Here is a 13,148-nt window from a genome sequence, read left to right as displayed (position 1 = left end):
GGGTTACTTGGCCACTGACATATCCAATACTCATATCACACCCTATTAGAGCAGCTTGTATTAATAATTTGTATAGATAGCTAGTATTTAGTGTATAGAGTATCGTCCTGGCAGTCACAGCTGTCTTCAAATTTCACCCAAGATGTCTTTTCCAGATTCCATTCTGCCTACCATTGAATGACTACAATACTGACTCAGCAATATGAAAATAAAACTCAGCTGTGAAGGGCAACATCTCAATTTTGATCCATATATTATCACGAGATGAGGAAAGGGTCTAAGGCTCCTCTCAGCCTTTTCCTCGTTTGGCCGTAACGGGGTTTAATTTTTAAAAACACCGCGTTTTTAGCTTCTCCTCACTAACTCCTTGCTCACTGCTCTCTAATTGTAATGGCAAAGAAATCAACCAGACAGGTTTTCTCAGATTTAAACATGAAAGATGCAAGTTTATTAACCGTAAAACTCTAATTCAGTTTAAACTAAGAATACACGACGCGACCACGCTAGCATGCATAAGTGATAAACACACACGCAAATAGAGACAGAGGAGAAAAAATTAAGGGGGGGGGGGGGCGAGGTTTAAAGTAGTAGATGGAATTTAGTTACTGGTTTTGGATTGGATGTAAAGTCTTTGAAGTTAAGTCTTGGAAGTTAAGTCTTGCAGTTCTTGTTGGGGCCCAGTGTACACTTTCGAACTTGTTTCGCTGGTCTTCTATCGTGAGGCTTAAGTTACTTCCGTGGGTCCCTGGGACTTTGCATATGAAAGAGAGAGAGAAAGATGCTCTCTTCTTGAAGTTCCCTTGCTGTCTCTTCCCAAACGTTTGTGTCAGGCATAATTTAAAAAAAAAACAGGTTGATCAGGTTAGCCATGTGACTAGCTTCTTGTGTGGAGCATCCTCGCCTGCAATATTTGTGGATTCCACCAAGCTTACCAGACACACTCTTTGGGGGTGGGGGTTGGTGGAATGCTGGCTCAATGACTCTCAACATCACTATTGACAAAACCCATCTGGCCAATTGAATCAGGGAGTACTCCCATTGTCTTCTTCATGCAACTGTCTTTTAGAATGCAAATATGCAGCCATGTTTTCAGCTACTGTTGTGGTCTTTTTAAACAAGTTATTTCAATGTCCAGTAACGTCCAAAATTAATGTTCCATACAACGAAATTAATATGTCTCATTTTAGCAGGTGTGGTTTCCGTCACAATGTGACTAGGGACTTCTAAAAGAATAATGTTCACAGAATGTGGAAACTGTTATTGCTCATCCCTACCTGCAGAGATGATAGTGGGCTACTTCATTACTTCAGGAGGACATTAAGAAACAACCATAGACCAGGTAAGAATTTTTTTTTAAAGTAATAATGTGGCAGCCCACAAATTATTATTTTCCACAACATGCCACAATGGGATTTGAATTCAATCATAATATAGCGTCATAGCCCAATGTTGAAGTGTCTGGGAATACAGTGATAACTGGGGCACTGGTTCCTGCAGCATAATCCTGAAAGGTATTTATAAAGTTCTAGGATCTGATTATTGCTGAAGTGTGAATCAAACTGCAGTCACACACTGTCAGAACAAAGCGATATACTTACTAAATTGATAAAATGGCTTCTGAGAATCTCCAGAACTCACTGGAATTGCTGACTGGTTTCCAGCCTTGACTGCCCGAACTGTTCAGTTCACACACTTGAACAAATTACTCATTCATTAGTCCATTAGGCAACAACTCATACTGGGATACACCCCAGTGGTAGCATCATGGGTGAGGCTTGACGGTGAAATTTTACCATGAGGGGAGGGGTATCACAGCTGAGCATAGTCCGGTCTTCACTTAGGGTGCACTTTATAGCAGAGGCCGTTGAATAAAAAATCCTGGAAACCATATCAATTTCTATCACCCCTCACCCAGGAGCACTGGTGCCAACTATGTGCCTCTTCCATGCTTAGGCCAATGATTGAACCTGCAACCATTCTCGTCTGTGAAGCTCAGTGCCACAGGATAGCCCATCTCCTCACTCAGCTATCGTTGTAGCTCAAATCATTGGGAGAGCCAGAGCACAAGTTTTAAATGGCAGTGGACATTGCGACAGCACTAGTCTCGGGTGGGCTGGTAGTAAGGATATAATTTAGTCTTCCCTCGGAAAATGCAGACCATGAGCAATCCTGCTTTGCAGGCAAAGCTTGTGGCTGATTATGGATTAGCATCAAAGGCAGCTACGGAAGAGACTCCACCCAAGAACACTATATTCTCTCATCTGGAGTTAGCAAGGGAGAGGTAAAAGTCAATTAAAGATCACTCACAAACCCATCTAATATTAGTGTTTTATTTGATAATTCATGTATTACAGGATTATGATTTTCTAATATGGTCTAACAATCTCATGTCGCTGTAATAAAATCTACACACAACACAGATGAACAAAGGCCTAGCCATTCTACAGAAACATTTCTAGATTACACTAAAACTCTAAACTACATGTTGGTAAAATCCTCTAGCAAGGATTGGATCAGGATAGCTGTAAAAGGGTTAACCAGAATAGTTCAGGGTCAATAACAGGACTCATTTGTAAAGTAGGAGATTTAAAAAATCATCCAAGTCCAAATCAAAATCACCCAGAATAAATATTCTGCTCAATGCTTTGTACCAATTGTGCAGGGAAAACATTTACAAGGGCAGTCGAACCAGAGTCCAATTCATCAGGTGAGTGACTACTCTCTGGAGTATTTGTTCACAACTTGCTTAACCACAACTGCAGCTGCAGGGGTTACAAAAAAAAAGGTCCAATTACATGAGGATAATCCCAAACTTTAAAATGGGATCCACATTATTAACTCTGAACTGTGCCATTCGAGTTTCACCAGTTACTGTGCCACCCGTCCAGCTAATCGCGGATCAATTATCCTTGCTGTCAGCCATCGCTGTGATAATTTATCACATTAAACCTTTACCCATTCTAAATTTTTTTAAATCCTTTTTACTGTAGAAATATTCTACAAAAGCTGCCTAATTGAGGAGGTTGAGGCTAACGTTGAGATCATGCCTGCTCTGTAATACTCAATTAGGGATCACACTGACACAGGATTACTGGCGCAAGAGTTCACACACCTTGTAGAATTACAGGCTACACACATTGCACCAAGATTCAGCGATCATTCACTCCAATAAACCTGACAATACACTGCAAGTGTTCCTTCAGCTGTGCATAGTCAATGACTCACTCATGCCTATATAACGAGTGTTCCACACCGCAGAACTCCAATAACTGACCATCACATAAGAAACATTCTCTATATACTGAGCAGAGCTTTGTGGATCCTAATGAGTGCCAATGTCTATTTTCATGCTTGTCTGAATATAAATGTTATATATATTTCCCTTTCCCATTGGCATAGGTTAAAAGGTTAAAAACACAAAATCAGACAGCTGTCAATAGACTTATGCTGGTTTGACCCACCACAAGAGGCACTATGATACTGTTTGATGTCCAGGCCAAGCAAACACATGATGGACAAAGCTGAGGTGTGCGGTTTCAGAGTAGAAACATTAAGCAAATAGTCCAAAGCCACCTGATTGTACAGAAGTCACTGCAGTTAAGACAAGCTAGGTCATTTGGGGATTTAGCTGAAAAAAAATCCCAGGATAAAGTCAAAACCCCACAAATAATCCCCTGGGTGACTGGAGGATGTGTGGTATCAACAGAAAGGTCCTACAGCCACAAAAACTAAAAAACTTATTGATAAGCTGAATATTACCCCTCATCAAATCAATCTGAACACTGCGTAGATGTGGATACAGTAATACAGGCACTCCACAGACCTATACTAGAAATTCAGGTCACAGTATGGGCTGAAAGTGTGTGTGTTGTGGGTGGGGGGGGGGGGGGGGGGGATGCGCAGGCAGAGAGACGATGATCGTCTTATCTATTAGTCTTAATGGAGTGTGCTGGTGTAATGGCTGAGGCACCATTCACTTCTCTCAGACTCCTGTTCCCGTCTGTGCTGTAAATGCAGTGCTCGGTCGATATGCACTAAAATCCAAATGTTCTGCTCTCTAAGAGCTGCAGCAATTAATTTATTTTGCTGGGGTGGGGGAGAAAGAAGAAATAATTATATATGGCTCAGATTTATTTTGAACTGGAGAGCAAGGAAGAAGGGGGTATCTTATACACTTTGTACGCAAGTATACAGTACACAATGGATAACCTTTTGAGGTTGGATTCACAATTTTGCACTTTTTTGGGAACGGAAATAAAAAGTCACTGGGGCAATTAAAGGAGGGGAGGGGGAAGAAGAGAAACTAAAGTAAACAATGATGGTGCTGGTCTAGCAGCAAATGTTAAAATACAATGAAAAGAAATCCAAATTAACTCCCTACAGAAGGCAAATTAACTAACTGCAGCAGAAAGTTTGAAGGATGAAGTTCTAAACTGCTTGTAGCGCTTGTGTCAACAGTCAGACACTAATACCTTAGTCCCAGACAACCTCTCCCAAGCCTATAGTGTCAGTCTAACTGTAGACAAAGGGGCAGAAGGGAGTTTAGAGAGTGGTTCACTTCACAGGACCTTTCTTTATAGCCTTTAAAATTATCAACAACTGCATACAGTGTTTCAGAATGGAATTGAAGAGTTACTAGTGAAACAGAAATATTCGAACAGTCTTCCTGCAGGCTAGAAGCAGTTAACACTCTTCTGCTCCAAAAATAAAATACAAGCTAAAGGAATATTCACATCATACATCACTGCTGAAGTTTGTATAACAATGCTTCTTTGCTGTTAGACTAGATTCCACACTTCCTACAGTCAACTTTCCTGAACAACCACTCTCTACCCTAAGGTTAATGCAACAGTACAGGAGGCCCATAACTTAGAAGCACTGTAGATGCAAATTTGTTAAAATTACCCTCTAACAGCAAGTTTGGGACCAGAGTCATTACTAAGATGGTAACTGTGGGTATCCAGCTCCATGCTGAACTTGAAGCTCAGGTTAAAATACAAGACCGACGGTTCCAGTTGACAAATCACTTCACACAAGCGAAAATTTAAACATCCATCTCTGAACAATGAAGTGGTCACCTGCACAGAATAAAGCTGGAATCTCAAAAGACACCCAGTGAGTTCCAGAAGCTTTGTAAAAATGGGCCCTATATGCCATCAGTTCCTTGTGCATGAAGTATTAGACACTTTGGCCAATGGCCAGACATCCCACTCCAACTCCAGCGGTACAAGTAAACTCACATTGCACAGAAGCACAACCAACACCTCTCTTCCCCACCCCATGTTTGTGAAGAACTCTTGCTAATTGCATCATATGCTACATTTACATCTGAAGTGCAGGTAAAGCTACCAGGTACACCTTCAATTCTTGTATTAAGGCATCGCCAAGGAAAATAGATGACTTAAGACAAGGTTTTATTGCAGAAATTCTCTCACGCTCACACACACATAATTACTATAGGTATAGCTGACCCGTTCATCCCAACTCTACCCTGATCCTCAATACTTATCAAATACAAAATTGCCAGACCATCAGCATGTCCAGCAACTTTGCACACTCATCGAGCCATACATGGAAATCAATACTACTTCTCTCCATCCCCTGCACAAAGCAATAGCATTAATGAACATCTGAAAACTAAAGAAGGCCAAAGAACTCACCAGAGTCAGGGCACAAGATTTTGGAAAGGAAAGGAACCAGGTTGACTTGAATCCTCTCCTCAAAAGTAAAACATCTTGTATGACAAGACACCTAGAATCTACAGTCAATCCGCAGAGTTTAAAGAAATTCTTCCTTCTATCAGAGATTGCTGCCAGCAATAATACAACTATTTCAATAGAAATATACAGATATTGTGGCAAGTAACAATCAGAAAATGCTGAAAAAACAGCTTCGTTCCCTATAAGGTCTGATAGAAAAATGAAGTTTTCATTACCTTCAATCTACAGATTTGGAAGTTACTCACAACAGGGTGCATGCAAATAGAATTAATTTATCTGGAGTGTGGAGTACACAAAATCCCGTACCCTAACCATGGTATCCCACTGCTAGAGAACACGTCTACCCTCAATTTAGCAGCATCTTTTTATGTGTATATGGAGGCGAGACCCAATATACATAGAGAAGTTTGCGCTAAAACAGTCAGACCCGTATCAGTATGTGTATGGCACCTACCATTCCAAGAACAGCAGCACCAGTACAGATGGCTCAGGTTGTTCAACCTGCCATTGCAGTTTCAACTCAAAACTAAAACTGCATTCAAAAGAACAGTGGATAGGCAGAACTGAGAAATAAAAACTGTTGGAAACACACAGACAAAAGATGTCGGGGTATCCATCCATCCCTCTAATATAAATGTCAGCAGGCAAAGCGTTAAGATTCCCACTTGGGTTGGATGCAGTGAAGAGCTGGCTGGTGCATGGTTGCTCTTGGCACTGTTAAGCATCAGATTTGCTGCTGTGTAGTTTTCAGTCCCTTTGCACACAGCACTGGTTCTACCAGATTCGTATTTCTGGCTTTCAGGAAATCCTGCAAAATTGTCAAAAATGAGAAAAAAAAAAGGCAGGCAGACAAAAGCAAAAAACAGGTGCTGAGAAAAAGGACAATAAACTCAAAAAATGTTCACATGCCCCCTCCTTTCCTATTGTCACACAGTTCACACCAGCTTTGCAAAACACCGTTCCTCCACAAAATGAACCTGGAACCTTCTCGCTCATTGCAGGTTTCAAAGGAGTTGGGAACAGCATTTTCCATCCAGTCTACTGGTACTTAAAGGAACTTGCCTTACTTAAAAAAAGCTTTAAATGATAATTGTTTAAGTATCAAAAACATTTAGAATATTTATTATGTTCACACCCCGTATTTGTCATTTTTGAAACTTCCAATTAACAGTCTCCATTAACCTAAAATACTCAAGAGATCAGTTTATTTAGGCTGGGGTTGGGGTGTTGATTAGGGATAATGGAGAAGGAGAGAGGGAGGGAAGGAGAGACAAGGTCATACCAGGTAATGGAAACCTCCCATCTGCCATCTGTCCCCAACACACTGGTCACATCTGTACTGGAAGATATGTTAGTATCTACCTGCAGCACTCCAACAACAAACTAGTGTGGAAATCTATTAACTACAGACTCTAATCGCAGAACCAAACAGCATTTATTTTCCCACCCCCATTTTTGTTATATAAAACTTTACAAGTCTGGTATCAAAGAATTTGCATGTTGTCACTTCCATGGCAAAAACAAAACACACACGCACGCACCCTCAGGCTTAGCTAAATCCATGGACAATGAATTTGGACAATTCATAGAGATTGGGTTTTTTGGAGAGGGAACTGAATCTGCATTTGGTTTTTTTTCCTCTCAAAAGTGTCAGTTCAAAAGGTTGGAGGCAGTGTCAAAAACTCTTAGCTCCCATAGTGCATTGTGTTGGTGCTTATGGACATTGGAGAAGCCATGGAGATGGCAGCACCGCCCATGGTGAACTGACTGTTGATTGGATAGTGGCTGCTACTGGCAATCACTCCACCCTGTCCACCGCTTGAAGATCCTAGCAAAACAGAACAGAACAAAGAACAGCCATAAACACAGGGTTTTCTAGGTAAAAATCCTTAGATCATAAAGTCCACTTAATCCTTTACAGTACTGATACCCTTCCCCAACTTTCAAATCACATCTCCTTTCACAGCAGCTCCTAGATTCAGACAGCTAGCTGGTTGTTCAAGCAGTAGAGCTGCTGGGCTCCCAAGCTAGTGTTCACCCCAGGACTGTCTGAAGCTTTCAATCCACTCACTTTGGCTGGGCCCAGTGAATGGGTCAGTTGAGTCACCCATCTAAAAATGCAATCCCATTTAAGCATATGGACCCGGCACCAAAAGCAACCAGAGAAGAAGCAAAACCAAGACAATCCTGCCAGTCAGGGGAGAAGGGGAAGGAGATGGAGAGAAGGGACCAGCAATAACACATTCCTTTACACTATCCCCTTCAGATAAACATAAAAACTTTATCCCTCACAGGGCTATGTTATCAGCTGATGCATATCTGGCATATAAATTTGTTCCCATCCACTTGATACTGAACAGTATTAACCTTCTCACTAGCACAAAGCTAGGATTTAGAAGCCAACAAGACGACCAGATGGCATAAACCTAGATTTTTTTTTTGAAAACCATAGGGTCCATTTTCTCTTTTCCCCTCTCCTGAAAAGCTACCTCCAGCTAAGGTTTGATTCCATGGGCATTGGCTGCCCTGCACTACTTTGCCCAAGCACTCAAACATGAAGGCTGAGACGGAGTGTCCACAGGCTAATTAACCACAGGGGCGTGTGGAAGGGGAGAATGATGGCCATGATAGCTGAGCCATTCCTGTTCTCATTGGCATCACTCTCATATTTCCAAATGAGGTCACTTAATAGGGGACAAGGAGCAAGAACCTTGGTCATTTCCCCCCTCCCTACCTCTGACGTCCACTGTACTGCCCAACTCTCTTCTTTGGTTTAAACAAAACTGTAACACTTATGATTGAAATACACAAACTACATGCAATTCAAAAAAGGATTTTTAAGCAAGTTAGTTACAGGAACTAGCAACATTTAGAGAACTCGATAACCATGAGGTTGTAACTCCACATGGTTACTGGCCAGTGAAAAAGTACATGGTCAGACACTGTGGGAATGCTCATTAAAGTTAAAAAAAAAAAGTTCAAGCTTTGTAACATTGAATGTGATTATTCAGTTTGTGTTGATCTTGCCTAATTGAGGCAAACTCAGTCTAACTTTATAGCAGGGTTTGGAGACCGAGGCTAGTGAGATGATGGATGCAATTAGGAACCGAAGGATCAAACACGCAACACCTCCTACCCTCCAATCAGTTCTCGGGTATTTACCTGGTGCAGAGTTTGAGCAAAGTCTGCATAAGCCAAGGAGACAAAAATCAGCCATAAATAAATATATTTCTACACTTTTCCCCCAGGAGCCCCTTTAAGGAGTACTTCTGTAATAAATGTGTGGACATGCAGTGTATTACATGGATCAGCAAATTGAGCACAAGTATTTCACAATATATTTTCGAAAACTGGGAAATCAAAGTCCTCCTGGATTGTGCTTTAGTGCAGAAATACTGCTGCAGTTTCAAAGGCTTAATAAGGCAACATAACATTTCTCTAAACAAGTTGACAGAACGATCCTCTTCCATTTGGGTTAAATTAAATCCTTTAAATCCCGATCAAATGCGCAAAGTAGAGTTTGTGCCAAGTTTTACTACTTGTGAAATGATGGAAGGTAAATGATGAGTAAACCTTGGAGGACCAAAGGTTTTAAGTGAGTGTCTAATTCAGTCAAGCAAGCATGCCTCTCTGGGAGTCAAACCATAATGTAGCTTGTGCAAGTGTCAGGAAGAGAGCTGGTGTATTTTTATAACCAGGTCCCATTATCAAAATAATGCAGCCATTTCTGTTAACAGCACCATAAAAAACAAATTAAAAAAATCTAATTTAGTTTCTGACAATGGCACAGGAATGCTACTGAAATCCTTGATGAGCACTAAAAGGCAATGAGATCCCAAGCTATCTTGCTGGTGCATCCACCTGCAATGAAGTTGCACGGACACACAGTAATGTACTTGTAATAACTTAATTATTTTTCCAGTGGTGGGGTAAGAGGGGAATATTTCAGTATTCATATACAGTGCCGTGTCAGAATCTATGAATTTGCAATCTGTCCAGTGTTTCAAATATCATCCAAATGCAGACTCCTGTAGTTATGTTTTTAAAAAAAATCAGTGGCCCACAGGATAACTGCATGGTACTGTGCAGAAATAGGCCATGCCAATCAATTCCTGATCTGTACTGTTAGCTGGGGGGAAAAAACACTGCAAATTAGCCCCGGCATTTCAATAAGGGAGGGAAGGGGGAAAAGTACACTTCTCCTACAAATATTATCCCATGTTATTTGGCAGCTTTAAAAGACAACTTTCTAGTATGTGATGTGTAACTGGTTTCCTTTGAAGGGGCAAACTTAAGGCATTTTGGATAGATGAGTTGGTTTCAGATTTTAAAAGGAAGCCCCCAAGCCATGTTAGGTAAGGATGGGTTGGTCCAGTTACTAAAATGGCAAGCAATGCTACACCTCATTTTATTTTCTGCACTGTATTTTCTTTTCCATATTGAGATGAATTCTCTAAGCCAAAAACAAAAGATGTGTGTGTTAAAGACCCTGTGCTGTCATCTTGTTTATAAGTATAAAAAAATTAACACCCATAATAGACTTTTGCTCAGAGGATGATGTCTTTTGGACATTACCCATTCACTTTGTTTTCTGTCGCTGTTGGAAGCCCAGACTCTCAATAGCGACGCATATACCCACCAGTGAGCCATGGGAAAACACAGGACCTTTAATCAACACCGCATAGTTACCAGCATGCTATGAACCTTATTGACAGAAATCCGATTCCAGGCACCTGTAGCAGCCTGCTGCCAATGGAATTCCTACAGGGAAGGGAGTCTGGAAGATGATGAGCCATGCGGAGAACAAAACAATCCCATCAACGTCATAAACAGCTAACCTTACAGCCAAGATTCCAACTCAAGACTACTCTTTCCTCTCCAGGGGATCCAATGTCATAATGAAGGAGTCAAAAACTCAACTGTGTAGATTTTTCTGGCACGCTTTATAAACTGATGTTTACCAGAGTTTACCAAACACACTAGACCCATTGAGTGGTAGGAGTTGGCACTTCATTATTAAACAAAAAGTATCATCCAATTAAGATAGTCTGGAATAAGTTATAGCATCTACAATGTCAAGGATCCCCTGGGAGTGTTGGAACTATAGCTGTAACATTGGAGAACTGGTCTGCATTGCAGGTGTGTGAGAGAGACACTAGCACAGGGAGATCAATTCAAATTTCAGAGATAGAAAAACAAAGTGCAAATGCTGGAAATACACGAGGCCCATTAACCTCTATAAAGAGGGTGAATTAACACTTTGCTTTGATGAATGGAAGACACTGGGAAATGGCAACTTGTCTTGTCACCTTTTCAGGGACTGACAACACTGCTATGTATTTGTGATACTTGTGTTTTAAGATCAAATTGAAAGACCAAGGTCACCAACTGTACAGCATTAAGTGGAAGGGGTAATCCAGCATCCAATCAGAACAAACTCCCAGGCTTCAATCAGTGTTATTGATAAAGACCTAGGATGTGGGATGTGACTGGAAAGAGGAACATTTAGGATTCCATCAAATGGCAGATTGCCCGATTTGTGTTTTACTGCAGGGCTGCACAGATTAGAAGCAAAGCCTGGTTGTCAAGGCAAGCTTCAGGAAACAACCATGCATTGGGGCATAATGTAAAACAGTATTCCTAGAGCCTCTGCTCACCATGAAAAGGTTATGTCAACATGGACACTGGCCTGGAATCCTCCCTCCCCAGCAGTGTACAGCTGTATAAGCATTTCAGATTGCAACCTTCAGTTTTCACAATTACTATAGTTCAATCTTGGAACTATTTGAGGTCCAGCACCTTAATTTAGAGATAAGGTCATGCAGAAATAGAAAAAAGGGGCGGGGAGAAGGGAGAGAGAAATATTCTAATTCTATTTGCAGTGTTGCAGGGATTAAAATGGGCATCAAAATTTGAAGCTGATTGGTAGAGTGTGCACAGTTAAAATCATGCACAGCTTGCACTGTGCTCGGATAACAAATTTAACCATTCATTCAACAGAAAGTTCAGTTCTTCCCTGTACCAAGTGTATCTTTTCAAACAGACTAGCCAACCCTTTATTGCATATTAGGCTCCTGGGTGCAGTCTGCCAATCCCAGAAGGAACTGGATTGGCTACAGGTTGCTATGGTTGCCTGGAGCCAAGCAGTTGCGTTTTCATTGACAAGTTTCATTCGACCGGTCAAGCCTCAGAGGGATTCAGGGCCATGTCTTTACCCTGTATAAATCCTGTGCTCATAATGGATCCCAGTCTTGAGTGAGTGTGATTCACTATCCCAGTGTTGGCTGTGAAGAGAGGAGGAGAGAGAAACCTTCCAGTAAAATACAACAAAGGGAGGGAAAGCACCACACAAAAGCATAAAGCTCATTCCTAAATAATGCATCACTAAAGTTCAACAATGTTTGGTGCTAGTAATGTGTTCACCAGAGTGCCCACAGCAGTCAGACTCGTATAACAGAACGTTAACATGCCTAGTTCATCAATAAGAGTTACGTTTAGACCAGGATTTCTACGTATTGAGAAGGACTGAAAATCGCTTGAATTTGACAGGCAGCAATTGGAAGAAGGTACTCCAATTATACAGGGGTTGAATCATAGTTTCAGGGTATTGGGCTTGCTACAGTGAAAGGCAGATCTGTGCTACAATATACCCAATCACTCAAGCAGGATTTAATTGCAGCTTTCAAGAATAACACTTGTGCAAAAGAAGATTCTGTATATTTGCAATGCAGGACACTATGAAATAGAGCATGGCTACCCGACCGAACCTGACCAGGTCCGACGACGTGTCGGGTTCGGGTTGGGTCGGACATTCAGGACGTTAAGGTGGGAAATGTGCATTTGGACTCCACACTGGTCTGCAGTGAACGATTCCATCCAAGGTAGAGCACAACTTCTTCAATAAAGTTGATTATATTGCGGTGGTCGGGTCGGGTGTGGGAAAAAGTCAAAAGGACTTGGGCTGGGTTGGATATGGTTCTGTTGGGTTCGGATCGGGTTTCATTTGCAGACCCAATCAGGCCTTTACTACGAAAAGCGTAGAAAACCACAACCTGATTCTCACTTCCAAATTCATGTGCGAAAATTTCACCTCTCCTCTTGCTAAACGTGATGATGTTTTCTGGGGTAGAGTTCGACAAGAGTCAGGTGCCTGTCAGGAACTGATCCAGGTGGTGTTACTTCATGCAAACCCAATCAATAAGTGATGGCAGCTTTCTGGTATGGGAGGTGGGTGGAGGGGGAGGTAGGGGGAGACGAATTACAGCTGCAGCCCATACCGAAGTACACACGTACACGTACACACACACACACACACTCTTTTTGGAGGGGTTGCTGGACATCAATCAGGAAAGAGAAACTTTGCTGATGTCTTTCCAAACCCAAGGATGCTCAGGGCAAACTGTAGCACCCTGATGTGAAATCAGCTAA

General features: G+C 41.6%; 1 protein-coding gene across 2 annotated transcripts in view; it reads right to left on the bottom strand.

The window, feature by feature from the left end:
* Positions 1 to 2,316: 2,316 nt before the first annotated feature.
* Positions 2,317 to 13,148, bottom strand: part of carm1 (coactivator-associated arginine methyltransferase 1) — an 83,356-nt gene continuing 72,524 nt past the window's right edge. Inside the window, exons 15-16 of one of the 2 annotated variants that reach the window (XM_068021078.1) lie at positions 11,936 to 12,004; positions 2,317 to 7,548 (exon numbers count right to left, since the gene is read on the bottom strand). In XM_068021078.1, the coding sequence (XP_067877179.1) occupies positions 7,406 to 7,548; positions 11,936 to 12,004 (212 nt within the window). In that variant the 3' untranslated portion in view covers positions 2,317 to 7,405. The remainder of the gene's footprint in view (positions 7,549 to 11,935; positions 12,005 to 13,148) is intronic. The other variant, XM_068021079.1, reaches the window with a different exon arrangement.

The sequence above is a fragment of the Heterodontus francisci genome, chromosome 43 (genome assembly GCF_036365525.1).
Source record: "Heterodontus francisci isolate sHetFra1 chromosome 43, sHetFra1.hap1, whole genome shotgun sequence".
NCBI classification, from domain to species: Eukaryota; Metazoa; Chordata; class Chondrichthyes; order Heterodontiformes; family Heterodontidae; genus Heterodontus; species Heterodontus francisci.
The sequence above is the reverse complement of the archived record's forward strand: the minus strand, read 5'-3'. Positions and strand labels throughout refer to the sequence as shown.